The sequence below is a fragment of the Elephas maximus genome, chromosome 18 (assembly GCF_024166365.1).
Source record: "Elephas maximus indicus isolate mEleMax1 chromosome 18, mEleMax1 primary haplotype, whole genome shotgun sequence".
Taxonomy (NCBI): Eukaryota; Metazoa; Chordata; class Mammalia; order Proboscidea; family Elephantidae; genus Elephas; species Elephas maximus.
In genome coordinates, this window is record NC_064836.1 from 16,045,397 (window position 1) to 16,068,320 (window position 22,924).

At 42.1% G+C, this 22,924-nt stretch overlaps 1 protein-coding gene across 14 annotated transcripts in view; it reads left to right on the forward strand.

Annotated features, from left to right (window-relative positions):
- SRGAP2 (SLIT-ROBO Rho GTPase activating protein 2) overlaps nucleotides 1-22,924 on the forward strand; it is a 298,674-nt gene that overhangs the window by 211,139 nt on the left and 64,611 nt on the right. For 13 of the 14 annotated variants that reach the window (XR_007513824.1, XR_007513823.1, XM_049858123.1 and 10 more), the window contains 2 exons: nucleotides 2,870-2,971; nucleotides 3,993-4,190. Coding sequence is in view for 12 of the 14 variants with exons in the window: in XM_049858123.1 (XP_049714080.1) it covers nucleotides 2,870-2,971; nucleotides 3,993-4,190 (300 nt within the window). In the remaining 2 variants the exon portion in view is untranslated. Of the gene's footprint in view, nucleotides 1-2,869; nucleotides 2,972-3,992; nucleotides 5,484-22,924 lie in introns of those variants that run through there. The other variant, XM_049858126.1, reaches the window with a different exon arrangement.

The window sequence follows — 22,924 nt, forward strand, 5'->3', positions numbered from 1 at the left end:
ACTGGCAGAAGCCCCATTTTACTTTCTGGCTAAATCAAAAGGAGGGTGTATATAGGCTTATGTAACAGAAAAGTTCAGGGTGGATCTTTAGGCCTGGTTGGATTCAGGAGCAGAAAGAGCGTCAAGACTGTTTCTCTCTGTCTGCTCTCCTTCCTGTTCTCAGTTAGGCCCTTTCCCTGTGGGGGCAAGGTGACTGCATTTCCAGCCTTATACCCTTGTAGGTTGAAATCTAGTGGAAAGAGTATCTGCCTCCCTCCCAGAAGCCCCCCAAAAGTCTCACTGTGTCTCATTGGCTCTGAATGGATGAAGTGCTTATCCCTGAGCCAATCACTGTGGCCGGTTATCTGCCTAATTGGCTTATGCGTAGATCACATGCTTCATCCCTGAGTGGGGCAGAGCTCCATTCAAAGCACATGGCCTGAGTTGTGGAGGGATAGGTCCCTGAACAGGGCTGTCAGGCCAGTTACCAAAAGAAGGGGGAATGGGTGCAAGGTGACCAAAAAAGCACAATGTTCTCTCACCAAGAATGATGCTTCCCTTAGGATTAGATCCAGACTGTTGAAAACACCCTGCTCTGGGAACGACGACTATAGTATTGTAACCAGAGGCTCGCTGTCATCGATAGGCCATTATGGGGAGTGGGACATTTCTATCCTAAAGACAGGAGTATGGAGATGATTTCTATCCTCTGCTTTTTGGGGAAAACCACAGCATTTACAATTTGTGGCTTCAGCAGTGTCAGCGTCTGCACAGATGGGGAAGTGAGATGGCAGCATGTGCAGTTAGAGTTGGGGGAAGGGGTGTCACCGAGCTCCAGGAAGCCTCATCCCTCACCTGCGCTGGCTGCTGGTCAAACTTGCCTTCCAAGCCCCTGCTGTCAGCCCTTCTGCAGCTGCCACTGAGATTCCTTCCCAAGGATCAGTGGAACTCTGGGGCCAGCTGAGTGGAGTAATACATTTTCTGGTGTTGACTGAGTTGCTTTCTGAGCCAAACAGCTTGTCTCCATAAAGGGGGAATCCAGATGCTGGGTGCTCAGACCCCCTCCCAGCCCTGTCAGAGCTTCCTTTCTGTACTCTAGAGCACAGCTGGAATGCATTACCTTGCACCCCGGTAGAGGACCCACTGCCAAAGCATGCATCAGCAGCTCTGCTGCTTCTTAAAGGAGCAGGCCAGAGATGGCTTTCCTGCTGCTGTTCCCCACTGCTAGGTCTGGGTTACTTTAGAAATCAATAATTCTCCCTTCTGCCCGGGCTCTTCCCAAGTGTGAGATAGCTGATCAGGGACTGAGCCAGGCAGTGGCCAGGGTCAGTCCTAGAGCTTGCTAGGGTTCCGCATTCCAGCTTAGCCTTCCTATCAGTGGAAAATGAGAGATGAGAGGACGAGTCATTCTTGGTCCCTGCAGCTGGTCTGTCCCCATCAGTGTGGGCTGTCTGCACAGTGTGGAGGCAATAGGAGGGAGCCGCCTGGAAGTCCTTGAACTAGGGCCAAAGTTCAGGTGGCATTTAAATTGACTGGAAGACCTAAAATTGGCCAGGGCCCCACACCGACTCTGGCATTCTGGGGTTCTTAGCACATGAGTTGATGGCAAGTGCTCTCAGATATACCAGGAGGAGGTGCTTGGCTCCACTCTTACTGCCCCCAGAGACTTGTGGGGCTCTGGATGCCTGACTGGTGACATCAGGCAGCCAGAGAGTTTCACTCTTGGCACTAACCAGTTCTGGCCACTGAGCTTTCTCCATTGTGTCTCCCTATCCAAGAGCCAGAGTGAAGTCATCCCTCTTTAGATCTGAGAGCCGACTCAGGCCAGCCTCTCGGCTCGGGGAGGAGGTCAAGTCAGTTGGGAGCTTAAAAGTCAGTGAAGGAAAAGGTCAAGTTCCAACCTCCGCCACTTGAAGAGAAGTTTTGTCTTTGCAAGCAAGAGAACAGTCTGTGGGCATGTGAATGTGCCTACTCGTTGCTGGGGAGGAAGGAGGCCAGTTCTATCCAGGTGTCTCTCTGCAGATGACAGGCTGAGGGACACATGGCAGCAAGGTGCCAGAAGCTGCCTCCACCTGGCTCCTATCTCCTACCTCCCAAAGCTCCCATCCCTCCCAGCCTCCTGCTCCTTATCCATCATCCTGGGACTGCGGTGGGTGACCTCATGCCATAGCCATGCCTCATCAGGAGGCAATGGATCAGCCATCCCTTCACGCAGAGCATGCTTGGGGAAAGCTTGTTGGGGGAAAGACAGACTTCCCTCACACGCAGGACTGGTGAAGACCTGGAGTAAGATGATGACTCTACCATATTCCATGCCCTCTGGGGCTGTCTGGCATAGTCTGAGGACTTGTTCCTGGCTTCGCCCTCTTTATGATTGAGTCAGTCTCATCCATGGCTCAGATGTATAAACATGCTGGCTGCGACCAGCAGCAAGTTAGCCTCCTGACCCACTTCTCTCCTACTTTCACTCTGATGTATGAAGGAAGCTGAGAGAGGGACCAGAAAGGTGACCTACTAGCAGGAAATCTTCACTATGCCAGAGCATTGTGTTCCTGGAGCTGGGTCTCCCCAAGGCTTTGTGCTCAGGTGCCCTCAGGCTTCCATAGAACCACAGACTCTAGGCCGGCCTGCCCCTGCCAAGCACCAGCTTGGAGATGTGCTCTAAAGAGAGAGGCCTGGTCTTTCTAAATGAGTCCCCCTCCCCATTCCTTTCCCCTGATATTTGGTCCTGGAAGAGGTCCACACATTTTGGCTTTGGATTTTGTTTCAACATAGAAACTGCAAGCCTTACACCTTGAGTAGGAGTAGTTTTATTAGCAGTAATGGGAACTCTGGAACTGCCAAGAGAGTTGTGTCCTCTTCCTGACCTGGTGTTGCTTTCTTTTGGCAGGCTTCCCAGCTCTGTGCCCAGCAGCCTGTCCAGAGTGAGCTGGTACAGAGGTGCCAACAACTGCAGTCTCGCTTGTCCACCTTGAAGATTGAGAACGAGGAGGTGAGCTTCCAATCTAGGAGACTGAGCCATCCACAGGGTTCCCCTGTTGAGCCTCTTGCTGCTGCCTGTCTGGGAGCAGGTGGAAGGAGCATGCAGAGAATGTCCGGGCTGCCGCAAAAATTTCCTAGCCAAATGGCGGCTTGGACTTTCCCCCTCTGCTACATCCTGCCCTTGAACTCCAGGAAGTTGCTCTTGCATTGCCAAAGGTTGAGCTCTATTTTGAGCTCTTGCAGAATGCTTTTTTTTCCCCTCTACACATTTCATCAAAATGGCACTTGGCAGCTGTGTGAACAATATTGTATCTCTGAAACCACCCCCTCATGCTTGGCTTTTTCCAGCATTTTCAAACAAACGGAGGCCTTTGCCTCTGACACTTCAAACATCTCCATCCTCTTAGATGATGGTGACTTTCTTCTGGGCTCAGCGTATTTGCTTTCAACAACCAGTTCAAAAGGGCAATATGATTGATTAGCCAACTCTTTTCTTTTGAGCTCAGATGGCTTATCACCTTGCATTTCAGTAAGTCTTACTGTTTCCCAAGAAGATCAGGAAGGACTGATCACTTAGTTTGCAAATGGGGAAACAAGTTCATGGATCTGTTGAAGGTCGTGAAACAGTACCTGGGATAGATGCAAAACTAGACCCCGTCATACACTTTAACTAGCTCTCTGTATGATGGTATTGACTTGGATTCATTTCATTCTCTTTCCCTTAACATTTCCTTTATGGCCAAGAGCTAGTATCAGATTTTAAAAGTAAATATTAAATAAAAGAGCTAGGTTATGCACATAGCATGAAGAGAGTCGTGGTTTTTAGGTCCTCACTGGAGAGAGTAGCATGCTGTAGCTGAGTCCACGTGATATTTATCACTTAGCACTGTCAGGTGGGGAGCAGAGCTGTACCTTTTGATGGCATTCCCACTCCTTCCCCAGCTCTCTCCTTCTCGCACCTCTCTGAGCTTCCATCACATGCAGTTTTGCAGCCTACCCCTCATGCATTATGTTGGCCCTTATCATGGCAGGTGAAGAAGACAATGGAGGCCACCCTGCAGACCATCCAGGACATTGTGACCGTTGAGGATTTTGACGTGTCTGACTGCTTCCAGTACAGCAATTCCATGGAGTCTGTCAAGTCCACCGTCTCAGAAACCTTCATGAGCAAACCCAGCATTGCCAAGAGGAGAGCTAACCAGCAGGAGACAGAGCAGTTCTATTTCACGGTGAGGAAGCTCGGTGGCCTTTAAAGAACATCCATGGGCACTGAAGCACATAAGGAAGCTATGGAACCCAAGTCGTTGTCAGGTGTCTGAAAGGGATAGTCTTTGAATATCCTAGATTTCCTTTGAGTTGGAATTGGCTCAACAGTAACAGGTTTGGTTTTTTGTTTTATACTTGAAGACCTTCCCTACATGTAAAGGCATGAACATATACAAGTTTTATATGTCTTAACAGGGACCCCCCAAGAGAAAGACTTCTCCCAATTAACACGGCCAAGAAGATTTCCTTTTCTAAGAATTCTTTAGCCAGTTAGTAGGCTTTCATTTGATAGTTTTCTTCTCAGCCATAGGGGATCATGAAAGGGGATCATCTCTCAGTTCTTGGGAACTACATCCAAATATTCTAGTTAACAGATATCTTGTTTTTAAAGTCTGGAGTCTCTTCTAGGTAATATGATGACATTATTTTTATAACTTGCATTGTTGGGAAATTATTTTTCATAATTATTGCTAAATTCAAAGAGACAGGTAATGTGTGGCATTGTTGTTTTGCAGAGAATTCCAAAACATTGTATTCTGTTATTCACGCGTCTCCCAATCTTCTTTCAGACAGATGTGCCCTTATTTTTAAGTGCATAGTGTTAACAGTCCTTTGGAAGGTTGCTGGCTGATCTTCAGTGATGCTTTTTAATAATTATGTTATTTTGAGCTTGCCAAGTAGAATTTATTGTCTGGACTAAAATTTATTTCCTAATCTTCTGACGACCAAGAGAGGAAAAATTAAATTTGCAGATGTGAGATGAAATCTAGCCAGTGAATATGCATACTGATTCCGAATGAAAGGAATCAACTTGTGTTTCAGTAGGGGAACATAGGCTGCATGCAGTAAATTGAATTTTTCCTCCAACTGGAGCAATTTATTTAATTCTTATTTGAACACTGCCCTTTCTCCATTAAGAACACTAATGATTAGCTAATTTTTTTTTTTAAAGAAATCTGTTTTTTTAGTTAAGCTCAGGATTCTTCAGATGTTTTTTATCCTGCAGAAGACTGTTGAAAGAGAGTGGTTTAACAGTATTCTTTGAAAATAACTTTTTTATTGTTATTCAAAACAATACATGCTCATTATATAAAATTTTGAAGCAAAGAGAAGAAAATAAAAACCACCCATAATCCCACCACCTAGAGATAATGGCTTTTAGACATATTCTCTTCCAGTTTTTTCCATGCGTACACAAACACGTATATTTATAATTTTATTACAAAAAATGGGATTCTGCTATGTTATAAAACAGTATGTTTTTATAATTTGCTGTTTCCATTTAACAACAAATTATAAATATTCTTAAGTTACTTAATTAGAACCTTCATTAAACATATTTATGAGTAAAATACTAAATCTACACAAAAGAAAAATGGAATGACATCTTGGTTCATTCATTTACTCATTTTTTAAAATGTGTAGCACGTTGCCTCGTTTGTAGTTAATGCTCAGTAAATGTTGAAGACTCATCACCATCATCATTATTAATTTATTCATTAGTCATTATTAAATTATTTATTGCTTTATTAAGAACCCTACTATATACCAGGCACTGTGCTGTAAACTGGGAATGCCAAGAGTGTAAGATGAAGAGGGAAGTGATGGGATTAAGGATATAAGGCGAGGACTTTGATTTTTACTTCATATATTTCAAAACAGTTACCATGGCTGATTTTCATAATTAAAAAAATAAATACAAAAATTTAAAAAATGCATCCATGCACATGTGCATGAGTTGCAACCGGGATGAATGGAGTTGGGGAAACATCACACACAAAGTGAGTTTGTGCTTGGTCTTGGAGGAGTGACCCTGGCAATGAACCAGGGAGGACACTGTCATTCTTTGAGGAAAGAGCAGCATGTGCAAAAGCATGAAGTCATGCACAAACCTGGGTTAGCCGTTAGGAGAACTTCTTGACTGTAATGAGGGCTGTGTTGCCCCAAGCTTCATTATCTAAGGAGGCTGTTGAACATGCTCTAGAGGCTTTTAATAATAGGATGGTTTGGCTGGTCTGTGTGGGCTGCTTAGATATGACACTACTGAAATGACCCAACCTTGTTACATTGCAGAATATTTCTATTTTTTAGGTTAAATAAGAAATTTCGGACATTAAAAATCTGTATGTATTTAAGACCATCTTTGTCAGAATTGCTTTTTGGCTTTAAATGAAGCTATTACATTTGTATTCAAAGTTGACCTTTAGTAAAAGCAGGAATGACTATATTCAAAACCAATGACCTCTCAAATCCTGCCCACCCTTTCACCTTCTGTCTGAATGTCCTGATTTCCTCTAACCCATTTCCTGTCTTTTGTGGCCATAGTGCTACTTATCAAAATTGTGTGCAAATGTTCTTGGCTAACAGGAATGGTTTTTGTCTGGGCTTGTCTAGTAGCACATTTACAAGAGAATTCATCATTTTTGTGACTGGTACTTGGAATGTGTTAGATAATTCATTTGATGGTGAAAGGGCTTTTTTGGGTAGTAAAATGGACATTCAAAAAAAGGGGGTACTCGTGTTAAACAGAGTGGATGCCTGTGCTTGCATAGCTATACATAGCCAATGCAATTGCAGATGTGCTTTATTCTTCTGTCTGTTGCCTCTACAAATGTTGCTCTGTGCCCTTCAGAACAAGGCATCCTGGGAGAGGTTCATACCTTTTGGAAAACTAGGAAGAGCTTGTCAGGACTTTGAAACCTAGGTAGTAAGCCTGGTGACAGAGAGGGCATCCTGACCCCTCGAGGCTGTCTTCAGATTGATCTGCCCAGACGACATCAATTAGAAATGTGAAGCATGACCTATAGAAGTCAATTGTTTGCAGGAGTCCCAAGAAAATAATCATGGGATTTTAAGGCTTGAAGTAATTTTTAAATCACTTAACCCAGCCTTCTCATTTGAAATATTTTAAACAACAAATCCAGAGAGGATGGGTAGCTTGCCCAAGGTCTTCAACCAGAGCTGAACCCAGAACTCTGGGTCGCCACAAGCATTTTATCAACACCCTACTGAAGAAGGTGAGTGAAAGGAAAGACTCAGAAATAGCTTGGCCATTTTTTTCCTCTTATTTGCCATAAGTAAGGAGATGTTAGAGTCCTTTGGTGGTACCAGTAGTTAAGGTGCCCAGCGGCTAACCAAAATGTTGGAGGTTCAAGTCCACCCAGAGGTACCTCAAAAGAAAGGCCTGGTGATCTACTTTCAAAAAACCAGCCATTGAAAACCCTATGGAGCACAGTTCTACTCTGGTACTCATAGGGTCGTCATGAGTTAGAATTGACTTGATGGCAACTGGTTTTAAGGAGATGGTTCCTGATCACTTTGGCTTTCTATCATTCCTCTTCTATAATACATGATCTAGCAATATCTACATTTGTCCTGCCTTTTTTATTGTTATTTAAAAAAAAAAAAAGTTTAAAAAATATGCAGACAGCCTCGCAAGACCAGCAAAGAAAAACTTGCACTCATACACCCAATTGCTACCCATAGACTGGAGGAGAGAGCTTGAAAATGGCCATATTAGTGATTAGAGTTGCACACGTGCCTAGCCTACTTGAATATGTCAAAACAAAACAGAACAGAAATTTAGGATGCAGCAAACATACAATAAATAATAAATATGACTTCTTGATACCTCACAGACAAAAGACAATATCAAATCACATTAAGAAACAGGACAAGATGGCTCCAGCAAGCAACCAAAATAAAGAACTAGAAAATTTTCTGGAGGAAGATAAGGCAACAGAAACACCTGATAAACAATCCAAAAGACTAATATACACAGCTTTCCAAGAGATCAGGGAAAACACAGCAAAACAAAGGAAAACACAGACAAAGCAATAGAAGAATTCAGGAAAACAATACAAGAACAAAGCAACAAAACAAATAGACAATTAGAAACCATACAAAAACAGCAATTAGAAATCCAAACAATTAACAATATAATTTCGGAAAGAGACAACTCAAAAGAAGGATCCAAACTTACTGCTGTTGAGTCGGTTCCAACTCATAGCAACCCCATAGGGTTTCCAAGGTTGTAAATCTCTACAGAAGCAGATTGCCACATCTTTCTTCTGTGAATAGAAGGACATAAGACAGAATTGGTGAAATCACTTCACCCCATATTGTTTGAGGAAAAATCAGAAAAAGAATGAGGAAAAGTGAAGAAAGCCTAAGAATTACGTGGGACACTATCAAGAGGAAAAACTTACATGTGTTCAGAGTTCCAGAACAGGAGGGAGCACTGTAAAACACAGAGAGAGTTGTTGAAGATTTGTTGGCAGAAAACTTCCCGAATATCATGAAAGATGAGAAGATACCCATCCAAGAAGCTCAACAAACCCCATACAGGATAAACTTCAAAAGAAAGTCACCAAGATGTATCATAATAAAACTTGCCAAAACCAAAGACAAAGAAAAAATCCTGAGAGCAGCTAGGGAGATAAAAAAAAAATCACCTACTAAGGAGAATCAATAAGACTAAGCTCTGATTACTCAGCAGAAATCATGCAGGCAATGAGGCAATGGGACGACATATATAAGGCCTTGAAAGAAAAAAATTGCCAGCCAAGAATTATATATCCAGCAAAACTCTCTCTCAAATACAATGGTGAAATTAGGACATTTCCAGGTAAACAGAAATTAAGAGAATTTGTAAAACCAGACCAAAATTAAAGAAATATTAAAGAGAATTCTCCAAATGGAGTACGAACGTCAGACAACAATCAAAGATTAGGACACAGGACAGATCAAACAGACGTCAGCCCTGATAAAGAATTATCAAAAATAAAGCTAAAAGACTGGAATAGGGATCCAGACACCTCAACATGTAAACAATGACATCAAAAAGAAGGAATGAACAGTGTAGTTACAGAACATCCATATAGAGAAGTCAAGGCAATATCAAGAAATAAAAGACTGGTTTAAACTTAGGAAAATAAAATGTAAGTTTCAAGGTAACAACAAAAAAGAAAAGCATAGACACAGTAAACACACAATCAACAATAATGAAAGAAATAAAAAGAAAATCCGTAAACAAAAAGAACTTAGCACAGAAAATTAAGCAGAACAAAGAAACTGTGAACACCCAAAAAAAAGTACAAAATGACAGCAGTAAACTCATACCTATCGATAATTACACTGAATGTAAATGGCTTAAATACAGCACTAAAGAGACAGAGTGTGGCTGAATGGATTAAAAAACCATGGTCCATCTGTATGCTATATATAAGAGACACACCTTGGACACAAAGACATTAATAAACTAAAACTCGAAGAATGGAAAAAAATATATATCAAGCAAACAGTAACCAAAAAAGAGCAGGAGTGGCAATATTAATCTCTGATAAAATAGCCTTTAAGGCAAAATCCACCATAAAAAATAATGAAGGACATTATATAATGATTAAGGGGCCAACCCACCAGGAGGACATAACCACAATAAATATGTATGCACCCAACAACAGGGCTCCAAAATACATTTAAAAAATTCTGACAGCACCGAAAAGAGAAATTAATGGTTCCACGATAATAATAGTAGACTTCAACACAACACTTTCGGTGAAGGACAGAATATCTAGAAAGAAACTCAATAAAGATACAGAAGATCTAACTGGCACAATCAACCAACTTGACCTCATAGACATACAGGACACTCCACCCAACAACAGCAATGTATACATTCTTTTCCAGTGCTCATGGAACATTCTTCATGCCACAGAGCAAGCCTCAACAAAATCCGAAACATCAAAATAATACAAAGCATTTTCTCTGATCACAACACCATAAAAGTACAAATCAATAACAGAAATAACAAGGAAGAAAACCAAATATATAGAAACTGACCAACACCTTGCTTAATAACCACTGAGTATTAGAAGAAATCTAGAAGAGAATCAAAAAAATTCATAGATTCAAATCAGAATGAAAACACATCATACCAAAACCTTTTTGACATAGCATAAGCAGTGCTTAGAGGTCAAGTCATAGCCATAAATGCATACATCAAAAAAGAAGAAAGGGCCAAAATCAAAACATTGACCCTACAACTTGAACAGATAGAAAGAGAGCAGCAAAAGGAGCCCACAGTCACCAGAAGAAAGGGCATAATAAAGATTAGAGCAGTAATACATGAAATAGAGAACAGAAAAACAATACAAGGAATCAACAAGACCAGAAGTTGGTTCCTTAAAAGGTTCACCAAAATTGACAAAACCACTGGTCAAATTGACAAAAGAAAAGTAGGAGAGGAAGCAAATAACCTGAATAAGAAATGAGATGGGTGATATCATAACGGAATCAATTGAAATAAAAACGATCACAACAGAGTACTATGAAAAATTGTACGCGAACAAATTTGAGAACCTAGAGGAAATGGACAAATTTCTAGAAACCCACTACCTACCTAAACTAATACAAACTGAGGTAGAAAAACTAAACAGACTCATAACAAAAGAAGGGATTGAAGTAGTAATTAAAATAAAAAAAAAAAAAAACTCTCAACAAAAAAAAAGCTGTGGCCCAGATGGCTTCACTAGAGAATTCTACCAAACATTCAGAAAAGAGCACAAACCAATAGTGCTCAAACTATTTCAGAGCATAGAAAAGGAAGGAATACTCTGGAATTCATTCTGTGACACCAGCATAACCCTGATACCAAAGCCAGGGAAAGAGACAACAAAATTTTTTAAAAAGAGAAAAGAAAGGAAAATTTCAGATCAGTATCCCTCATGGATAGAGATGCAATAATTTTCAATACAATTCTAGCCAAGAGACTTCAACAGCATATCAAAGAAATGATATATCATAACCAGCTGGGATTCATGCCAGATATGCGATGATGGTTCAACATTAGCAAATCAATCAACGTAATCCACCACATAAATAAAAGAATCACACGCTCATCTCAGTCAAAACAGAGGAGGCATTTTATAAAACCTGTCCTAGGCTGGGTGCTCTAGAAAAGCAAAACCAGTCAAGTGTATAAATATGTAGAGAGTGGTTTATGTCAAGGAAATGGCTCACGTGGTTGTAGAGGTTGGAATGTGCCAAATCCATGGGTCAGGCTGCAGGGGCTGGCGAACCCAAGATCGGCAAGTCAGACAGCAGGCCTCTGGCTCACAGGCCGTGGAGACCAATGAATCCAAAGATTGGCAGGTGTTATGCATTGAATTGTGTACCCCAAAAATGTGTGTCAACTTGGATAGGCCATGATTCCCAATATTGTGTGCATGTCCACCATTTGGGGACTTCATACCACCAAGAAACAAGAGCCAGGAGAATAGGTCCCTGTAATGAGAAGTTCCTCCACCAGGAAGATTGATGACAAGGACTTTCCTCCATAGCTGACAGAGAGAGAAAGCCTTCCCCTGTAGCTGACACCCTGAATTAGGACTTCTAGCCTCCTAGACTGTGAGAGAATAAATTTGTCTTTGTTAAAGCCATTCACTTGTGGTATTTCTATTACAGCAGCACTAGATAACTAAGACAGCAGGCAAGGAGGCAGGTAAGCTGCTAGCTCAAGTCCCAAGAACTGGAGGTCAGATGAGCAGGAGCCAGCTGCAGGATCCAGAGCAAGCAAAAGCCCATGAGCCTTGCCACCTTTATTGGATGCAGGGCACATTCCTAAGGAAACTCCCTTTTAACTGATTGGCTGCTCACAGCAGATCCCTTCATGGAGGTGATCACATTATATCAGATCTCATTGTGGAGGTGATTACATCATTATACAATTGTCAAACTACACCATAGCTGCCAAACAACTAAGAATCGTGGCCTAGCCAAGTTGACACACAACCTTAACAATCACAAAAGCCCTCAGCAAAATAGGAATAGAAGGGAAGTTCCTCAGCATAACAAATAGCATTTATACAAAACCAACAACCAACATTATTCTCAACAGAGAGAGACTGAAAGCATTCCCCTTGAGAACGTGAACAAGACAGGGATGCCTTTTACCACCAGTCTTACTCAACATTGTGCTGGAAGTCCTAGCTAGAGCAATAAGGCAAAAAAAGAAATAAAGGGCAGCCAAGTTGATAAGTGTCTTAGTTATCTAGTGCTGCTATAACAGAAATGCCACAAGTGAATGGCTTTAACAAAGAGACATTTATTCTTTCATGGACTGGGAGGCTAGAAGTCTGAATTCAGAGTGCCAGCTCCAGGGGAAGTCTTTCTCTCTCTGTTGGATCTGGGGGAAAGTCCTTGTCATCAATCTTCCCTGGTCAAGGAGCTTCTCAACACACAGACCCCAGGTCCAAAGGACGTACTATTCTCCTGGCTCTTGTTTCTTGGTGGTATGAGGTCCACCTGTCTCTCTGCTCGCTTCTGTCTTTTATATCTCAAAAGAGATTGACTTAAGACAAAACCTAATTGTATAGATTGAGTCCTGCCTCATTAACATAACTGCCTCCAATCCTGCCTCATTAACATCATAGAGGTAGGGTTTACAAAACAGGAAAACCACATCAGATGACAAAATGGTAGACAGTCTCACAATACCGGGAATCATGGCCTAGCCAAGTTGACACACATTTTGGGAGGACAAAATTCAATCCATAACAGTAAGAAAGAAGTAAAATTATACCTATTTGCAGATGATATGGTCATATACATAAAAAATTTCAAAGAATCTATAAGGAAGCTACTGGAAATAATGGAAGGGTTCAGCAAAGTAGCAGGATACATGATTAACATACAAAAAATCAGTTGGATTCCTCTACACCAACAGAGAAGTTCAAAAAGGAAATCAGGAAAACAATACCATTTACGGTAGCTCCCTAAAAGATAAAATACTTAGGAATAAATCTAACCAGGGACACGAAAGATATGTTCAAAAAGAACTATCAAAGATTGCTACATGAAACCAAAAGAGACCTAAATAAACAGAAAAACATTTCAGCCTCATGAATAGGAAGACTCAACATTGTGAAAATATCAGTACTACGCTAAGCCACCTACAGATAGAATGCAATCCTGATCCAAATTCCAACAGCATTCTTTAACATGATGAAGAAACTGATCACAAATTTTATGTGGAAAAGGAAGAGGACCTGGATAAGTAAAGCATTATTGAAGAAGAACAACAAAGTAGGAGACCTCACACCACCTGGCCTTAGAACCTGTTGTGCAGCCACCGTAGTCAAAAGAGCCTGGTGCTGCTCCAACAGACACACAGACCCGGGGAACAGAATTGAGTGCCCAGGTGTAAATCCGTCCACCTGTGGTCAGCTGATCTGTGACAAAGGACCAGGTCTGTTCAATGGGGAAAAGAAAATCTCTTCAACAAGTGGTGCCACTGACACTAGACGTCCATCTGTAAGAAAATGACACAGGACCCACACCTCACACCACACACAAAAGCTAACTCAAAATGGATCGAAGACCTAAATATAAAACCTAAAACAATAAAGACCATGGAAGAAAAAATAGGGACAGTGCTAGAGGCCCTAATACATGGGATAAATAGAATACAAGCCTTAACTAACCATGCACAAACACCAGAAGACAAACCGGATAACTGGGAGCTCCTAAAAATTGAACACTTACGCTCATCAAAAGTCTTCACCAAAAGAGTAAAAAGAGAACGTACAGACTAGGAAAAAAAAATTTGGTCACAACATATCCGACAAGGGTCTAATCTCTAAAACATATAGAATACTTCAATGCCTCAAGCACAAAAAGACAAATAATCCGGTTTAAAAATGGGCCAAGGATACGAATAGACACTTCACCAAAGAGGATAGTCAGGAAGCCAGGAGACATGTGAGGAAATGCTCACGATCATTAGCCATTAGAGAAATGCAAATCAAAAACACAGTGACATACCATCTCACCCAGACATTACTGGCACTAATCCAAATTAAAAAAATAAAGCAGAAAATAATAAACATCTGAGAGGTTACAGGGAGATCGGAACAGTTATGCACTGCTGGTGGGAATGGAAATGGTACAACCACTATGGAAAACAATATGGCATCTCCTTAAAAAGCTAGAAATAGAAATACCATAAGATCCAGCAATTCCACTCCAAGAATATACCCTAGAGAAATAAGAGCTGTCAAACAAATAGACATATGCACACCCATGTTCACTGCAGCACTACTTGAAAAAGCAAAAATATGAAAACATGCTAAGTGACCATCAGGAGATGAATGGATAAATTATGGTACATACACACAGTGGAATACTATGCAACAATAAAGAACAATGATGAATTCATGAAACACCTCACAACATGCATGAATCTGGAGCATGTTATGTTGAGTGAAATAAGTCAATCACAAAAGAACAAATATTGTATAAGACCTGTATTATAAAAACTCAAGAAAAGATTAAAAAAAAAAAAAAAGAACTAGATGGTGCCCAGCTGCCAACACCGACTGCTCTGAGAGTGATCACTATTAATAGAGGGTCCCAGGCAGAGCAGGAGAAAAATGGTAGAACAAAATTCAGATTCACACACACACAAAAAAGATCAGACTTACTTGTCTTACAGAGAGTGGAGGAACCCCCAAGACTATGGCCCCCAGACACTCTCCTAACTCAGAACTGAAGCCCCTGCCAAAGCCCACTTTTCAGCCAAAGATTAGACAGCCCTACAAAACAAAACATAACACAAGATAAATGTGTTTCTCAGTTCCAACAAATGTATGAGACTAAATGAGCAACACCTGCCCAGAAGCAAAGACGAGAAGGTAGGAAGGGACAGGAAAACTGGACGAATGGACACAGGGAACTCAAGGTGGAAAGGGGGAGAATGCTGACACATTGAGGGGATTGCAGCCAATGTCACAAAACAATTTGTGTGTAAATTTTTGAATGAGACACTAATTTGCACTGTAAACTTTCACCTGAAGATCAAAAAAATGAAAAAATATATATGCAGAAATCTCAAGAAGAGTATACAGGAAAAAATAATGCTTCTTCCCATCCCGGACTCCTCCTTTCCCTCCCCTGTGCTGGTGATTGAAACCAGTTTTTCTCGTGTCCATCCAGAGATACTCTATGCCTAGGCAACCACTTACTCATCTATAAATACCCTTTTAAAAAATACAAATAGATGCATACAGCTCATAGTGTTCCTCGTCGTGGTTTTTTCACTGAGTTCATTATGCATATTCATATTAATACAGAAAGATCTGCTTCCTTTTTTAATGGCTACAGAGAGTTCCGTTGTATGATGTGCCTTCATTGATTTAATTGATTCCTTGCTGGTGGGCAGTAATGCTCACTGGTTAGCTAAGGATTGTCAAAACCTCATAGGCTGACATTTCTCCTAAGTATTTCCTGAATAATTCTTCTAGGGTTCTTGTATGCCGGCAAGGTTGAGAACTAAGGCTGATAAAAAAACAGAGTAGACTACTTGAATCCTCAGGGACAGGGCAGGTAAGGTAATAATAGAGGACACTGTGGTTCATTGGTAAGATTCTCGCCTTCCATGTGAGAGATTGGGATTTCATCTCTAGCCAATGCACCTCAAGCATAGCCATCACCTGTCTGTCAGTGAGGTTTGCATGTTTTTTTGTTTTTTTTTTTTTTTGTGGCTGAACAGATTTCAGCAGAACTTTCAGACTCAGATGGACTAGGAAGAAAAACCTGGTAACCTACTTCCAAAAATCAGCCAATGAAAACCCTATGGATCGCAACAGTCTGATCCACAACCAGTCATGGGGGTGGTGCAGGACCAGGCAGTGCTTCATTCCATTGTACATGCCATGAGTCAGGGGTTGACTCAACAGCAGCTAACCAAAACAACAGTAGTTAAAAGAGATGGTACCTTTGCCGTCAGGACAGTGCTGTAGGCCACTAGGATTGGAACTTGTATTCCAGGATCTTTCTTTAGCTTGGTGTTCCCCTGCTCCCTGCACTGTGCGGGCACTTGGTAAGTGTGTATTAAGCGGGTACAAATGAATGAATGTCCCTGCCCTGTCAGTTTAACTGGGGAGATGTGCTCCCATTTAAGGTTTACTCATTATGCATTCTGTCTGGCAGCCGTTTCCTGTTTTACACATTGACAGGGAGGAGGGGAAATGTCAGTGTGCCTGTGTGGTGGGGAAGCAGCCACAGTAATGACATCTGTGTCTCTCTGCTCATGGGGCTGGCTCAGCACACCCTATTCCTCCTGCCCACCCCTCTCCCTTGCTGTGGTGGGTACTTGTGGCCTTGGGTTGACACAAATTAAATCCAAGACCTAAGTGAGGTCCCATGAGCTTTATATCCCCATAGTAGAGTGTGTTTAAGGCAACGGGTTTTTTAAAATTAAATCTGAAAAGCACTCTTGTGCCTCTTATTACTTTTCAAGGGCCAGAGCTCTCTGCTTTGATTCAGCTTTCTCGTGTATTAGCACAAAACTAAGAAGTAGGGAGAAGCATATTCACTTCCCAGGGGCTGCCGTAACAAATTACCACAAACTGGGTGGCTTCAAACAGCAGTAACGTATTCACTCACAGTTCTGGAGGCCAGAAGTCCAAAATCAAGGTGTCCTTAGGTTGGTTCCTTTGGGAGACTGCAAGAGAGAATCCATTCCTTGCCTCTCTCCGAGTTTATGGCGGCTGCCAACATTCCTTGGTGTTCTTGACTTGCATCGCTTCAGTTTCTGCCTCCGCCTTCACACAGTTTTCCGCTTTGTGTATGAGTCTCAAATCACCCTCTCCTTTCTCTTAGAAGGGCACCAGTCATTGGGTTTAGGGCCCACCGAGGTCATCCAGGGGCCTGGTGGCGTAGTTTGTTAAAGAACTCAGCTGCTAACCAAAAAGGTCGGCAGTTGGAATCCACCAGCTGCTCCTCAGAAACCCTTTGGGGCAGTTCTGCTCTGTCCTATGGGGTCACTGTGAGTTGGAACCAACTCAGTGGCCATGGTTTTGGTTTAGGGTCGTCCAGGATGATCTCATCCCGAGATCCTTAGTTTAATTACATTGACAAAGATGCCCATTTCCAAATAAGGTCACATTCACAGGTCGGGAGGTTAGGACTTGGGCACACCTTTTGGGGGACGCTGTTTAACCCCCCACCCCACCCCCAACTCCTAGTGACCCCATAGGGTTTCCAAGGCTGTAAACCTCTACGGCAGCAGACTGCCACATCTTTCTCCCAAGGAGCCGCTGGTAGTTTTGAGCTGCCGACCTTTCAGTTCGCAGTTGGTCCCTTTAGCCACTGTGCCACCAGGGCTGCTTATTTACCCACTACAGGAGGGAATTTTTCAGTTTACTGAGCAGGTGATTCAGATCAAGGGACATATTCTGAGTACCTGCTATGTGCCTGACTGCCGATCACAGGCAGGCTTGTTAGCCCATTTCACCCTCAAAAACCTTGTGAGAAAGATACTTTTTTTCAGAAGGGGAAACAGACTCAGGGAGGTTAAGTGACTTGCCTGAGGTTAGGAGAGTTAGCAAATAGTAGGACTGGAATATGCCAGCTCTGGCTTTTCATTTAACTACAACTAAAATCTCTGTAGGGAAGGGCACAGGAGGAAAAAGTATTCTGCTAATACTTTCAAATAAATAAAGCTTATTGCTGACATTAGGAATCAGTAATTACTTAAAAATCAATTAATGTGACTATTTCTAGTACTTACGAAAAACTGAACTGAAGTTTCACATTTGCCAAAAAAAAAAACAAAAAAAAAAACCCCACTCAATAGCTTGTTTACTTCCCTACTTTTTGAAGAAATTCTCCGTTTGACAATATTAAGTACAAAGGCTGGGGGCGGGGGGGGGTGATTCCCGTCAAACTATATATTAGGAACTTGGCTTTATTGTGGTGACCTGTGAGTTACCTAGAATGAAACACTACCCTTTCTTCTGCTCCTCCATTGAGGAAAGCTTCAGGTAATCACTTACTTCTTGAGTGTTTGGTGAGGGAAGCAGGATGCAGGTCATGGAATGAAAGAAAAATTAATCACCTAGTATTAGAAATGGAGCCCTGGTGGCACAGAGATTAAGAGCTTGGCTGCTAACCAAAAGGGCGGCGGTTCGAATCCATCAGCTGCTCCTTGGAAACTCTATGGGACAGTTCCTCTCTGCCCTACAGGGTTGCTATGAGTCAGAATCGACTCTACAGCAGTGGGTAATGTAAGAATATTAGAAAATGCTTTGATGGAGGAAAGTAACCCTTATTGCCCAGAGAAGGGATTTTTTGGGGGGAGGGTGAGTCAAGTTAGACCACACTTTATTTAAACAACAACAACAAAATGCAAATTTATTATCTTACACTTCTGTATTGCAGAAGTCCAAAATGGGTCTCACTGGGCTAAAGTCAAGGTGTCCGCAGGGCTGGGTTCCTTTTGGAGGCTCTATAAAGGAGAACCGGAATCCCTGGGTAGTGCAGACAGTTGACACCTTCCCTCAGCTTCTGACTTAAAGGTTAGAGGTTTGAGTCCACCCAGAGAAACCTCAGAAGAAAGGCCTGGTGATCTGTTCCCTACAAAGCTGCCGTCGAGAGCCCTGTGGAGCACAGTTCTATGCTAACACACGTGTGGTTGCCGTGAGTCAGAACTGACTCCACAGCGACTGGTTTGGTTTTGTAAAAAAGAATCAGTTTCCCAAGGCAGGGATTTTGAGATTCCACAGAAGTAGCTCTTTTCCTGGCCCCCTGGTCTTTAGAAATCATCAGAAAGCCACCTATTCCTCCCTTGCCTTCAGCTGTCCTAGCTCCTTTGTCTGTATGTCTGTCCAGCAGCAGCTGATGCCTTCTGACTGCACTCCTCCAGTAACGGCAAGGCCGATTATCCCCAGCTTCTCTCTCATGCAGATGAGTGCCGACTGCATGGGCCAGCTCTGCAGGAGGCAGGATGGGCCGCCTACCTTCCTCACGTACCCAGCTCACCTAGATAGAAAACTCCCAATCCTTGTTGCCACCCAGTATTCAGGATGCAGGTCATACTTGACACCGTTTTGATCCTTCAGGATTTAAGGAACTCACAAAGGTAATTCATTACACCTCTTTATCAGATTGTTATTTATTTTAATGGGTCACCAAGTGACAGCCAGAGTTAAATAGTGAACTGTGAGCATGAATGAATGAAAAAAAAAAAAAATTTTCCAGAATCACAAGTAGAAATGTGAGTGTGAGGACGGCATTTGCACCTCCTTTCAGAATTTTGGCTGTTTTCTGAGCAGTCTGGTCTTGTTTTGAAGGTTACAGCCTCTTAGTGAATTTTTTTTTTCCTTATTAGGAAACCCTTAGAGTCTCCTGGGAAAATCTTCCAATGAGAGGCCTTGGAGGTTGAGTTGTTAGCAGTAGGTGTTTCCTGAAGATTTTTCACCTCTGGGCCCTAAGTCCTGTTCCAAGCCTCACAGTTAGGCATTGGTTTGGGACCAGGCTATCACCTAGAGAAGACTGACAGCAGGTGAGGCAGCTGAAGTAGACAGGAGGGGGAAGGTGACAATGCAGCCTGTTTTCACGCAGATGTTCCCGTGCAAAGGCGTTAAGGAGCAGGGGACAGGACCAGGTCATGAATAAGGCAGCAGAAATGATTTGGCCTGGTTTGATTTATATTTAATTTAGAAGGAAGGGGCACATTTAAAGGCTTGGCTTGTACCTGCTGAGGAAGGTTCTCTCCAGAGCAGAGCGAGACTGTTCATTTATTTACTCATCCTCTGGCATTTATTGAGTGTCTGCTGTCTGCTAGGCACAGTACTAAGCATCAGGGGTACAAAGAATAATGAATGACATGGTCTTTGGCCATAGGGAGGAGGCAAGCCTGGAAGAAAGACATGTGAGTGACAAACCCTCGGTGACAACAGTCTGTGAGAAGTGCTGCCATGGAGATCTGCAAAGCCCACACCGAGCATCTGCATGAGCAAGGGAGGGCCAGGGACTGCATCCAGAGAAAGCCTTCACTTTTCTTCGTTTTTAAACTTGTGTGTGGGGAGTGCGTGGAATAAAGCTCTTGATAAAAAGCTCAAATGTATGAAAATTATAGAGTAAAAGTAACTCACACTTTTTCACCTTTTTTTATCAGTCCTTCTTCTAGGTAATAATAGCCATGAAATCAAAGGCTTGATGTGTTAAAAAAAATCAAAGAACAAAGAAATTAAAATGGAGGGTTTATTCCAGTAGTTATTCTATATGCATAAGGGAGGCTGCCTAGGAGCCCTAGTGTTGCAGTGGTGCAGCACTCCACTGCTAACCAAATGGTCGGCAGTTCAAACCCACCAGCCACACCATAGGAGAAAGATGTGGCAGTCTGCTTTTGTAAAGATTACAACTTTGGAAGCCCTGTGGGGCAGTTCTGTTCTGCCCTATAGGGTAGCTATGAGTCAGAATTCACTAGACAGCAGTGAGTATAGGGAGACCATTCTGATTCTAAAAAAAGAATGACTCAATGTTGGGTAGTTACAATGATGCTTATAAAGAGAAGAGGAGGGAGAAGGATAGGAAGTCAACCATTGGCTAATCTTAACATGATTGATTTAATCATGCCTCCCCCCACTTAACTGAGATTAACTGGCATCAAGTTAGTAGAGAGTCTCTGGCCTGGTGGAGGTTAGGGTGAAATGGGCGGCAGTGGGTACTAGGGGGTCTCTCGCCTGGTGGAGGTTGGAGTGAAATGGGGGGAGGAGTGGGTACAAGGTGGTCTCTGGCCTGGCAGGTGGGGGGTGGCATTCATTTGCACAATCCTTTAGGTGCGGGTTTGTTTTTTTTTTTTTTTTTGCTTAATGAATGCAAGCTTCTGTGGTGACAAAGTACTTTAAAAATATCTTTGGAAAACCTGGCTATTTATGTATTTGTAACTATAAAACCACTTGAAATGACAATTAAGGGAGCATACAGTCTTTTTCATTAAATCACCAAGTGATGGGTTTGTTGTTGACTAATCTCCTAAAGGGGGTGGAGGGACAAGTTAACAATACTACAAAGTAGAGTAACAGTTTTGGGTGAAACACAAGCTAACAAGGCTGCAGGCAAGATCAGTTTTGGGTCAGGTTTTTACTGTTTATTTTGGGCTCGTGGGTAAGAGAAACCCCTTGGAATCAAAGTAAGATGTCTGTTTTTAATTTTATTTCACAAATGTATAATTATACTTTTTGCTTAATGCAGATTAAAAGAGACATAACTATCACAGTTTAAAATGTTTCATCCATTTAATAGGAGCCTTGGTGGCACAATGGTTAAGTGCTTGGCTGCTAACTGAAAGGTCGCCAGTTCAAACCCACCAGAGACTCCATGGGAGAAAAGACCTGGTGATCTGCTACCATAAAGATTATAGCCTAGGAAACCCAATGGGGCAGTTCTACTCTGTCCTGTAAGGTCACTATGAGTTAGAATCAATTCAATAACACATAACAACAACTTCCGCATTTTAAACTATCTCATGTACCAAAAAAAAAAAAAATTTTTTTTTTTCTTTTTTCATGTATCACCAGTGATTCAAGGATCACATTCTGCTTCTGAGTTTAGAATTGGGCAGATGATCCTTGATCCAGCAGATGAACCATTGCAGCAGGAGACTACCATGGCAAACCAAGATCCCCATGAACAGCTATGGGATAGAATGGGAAAGACACAGTGTTAAGAATCCAAAGGCTTGGAGTCCAGGCCTGACACTGCAACTTACTACCTAGCAACACTCAGTAATTTATTTGACAGCCCCGTCTCCCGAGATCATCTTCTTATCTGAAGTAAGAAAATAATGTTGTCTTCCCTCTGTGCTGTACTGAGTCATTATGGGAGTCAAATGAGAGAATACATGCTAAAATGCTTTAAAAAAAAAAAAAAAAAAGTTGCCAGTGAGTTGATTCTGACTCATGGAGATCCCATGTGTTGCAGAGTAGAGCTGTGCTCCATAAGGTTTTCAAGGCTGTGACTTTTCGGAAGCAGATCGCCAGGCCTGTCTTCTGAGGTGTCTCTGAGTGGGTTTTATCAAAAAGCAAACTGGAGTGTCTGTTAAAGCAAAGATTATTGAAGGAATAGAACCATCCGGACTGGACAGCACTTAGTGAGAATCCACCAAAGTACTCCAGTGAAAGGAATTTTTTGTAGAGTTAAGTACAGAAAATTCAGGAACTTACAAGGAAAAATTCTGATTGGTTGACATTTATCAAATCATGCTTTAACAGGCACCAGACAGTTATGAGATTTCTTAAGCATTGTTTTGTTAATCACAAAGTTTGAGTCAGTTAACATCTTGTTAGTCTATGGATATTTTGGTGGCCAGGCTGAGTCTAAGTATCCTTCCTGGGAGCATGCTGTGAAAGGAAGGGATAGGAGAGGAGCCCGCAGGTTTCCTGAGGTATTCTGGCTAGCTGACTTTTGAGAGACAGCTCAATATGAGCAGTAAACAACAAAATGGAATCTTGTCTACATCTTCAGCAGAATCCTCTTCTTAGGCCAAGCATCTAGATTTTGAGGTGCTCCTTCACAACCCCTCCTTCTGATCAAGAATTTTTATGGAAATTTGCTGATCACCATTATAAGAGTGTCCTCTTCTGCATGGACTTATTTTCCTTGCATTTCTTGGATGGGCTGCCTATTTAAAATAGGCTTTTAAGACCCCACTCACTCTCCATGAAAGCTAACCAGGTGCTATCTGTACCGTCTTCATCATGCCATAGCTTAGACCACTGCTTCTGTGAGCTTTTAAGAGAAGTGTGTAAGAGCAGGACCAAATTAGTAGGAATACTTGTCAGAGGGCGTCAGCCAAGGTGAAGTGCCAAACTATTCTCTAAGGAATTGTTTCTTCAAAATACATGATCTTTTG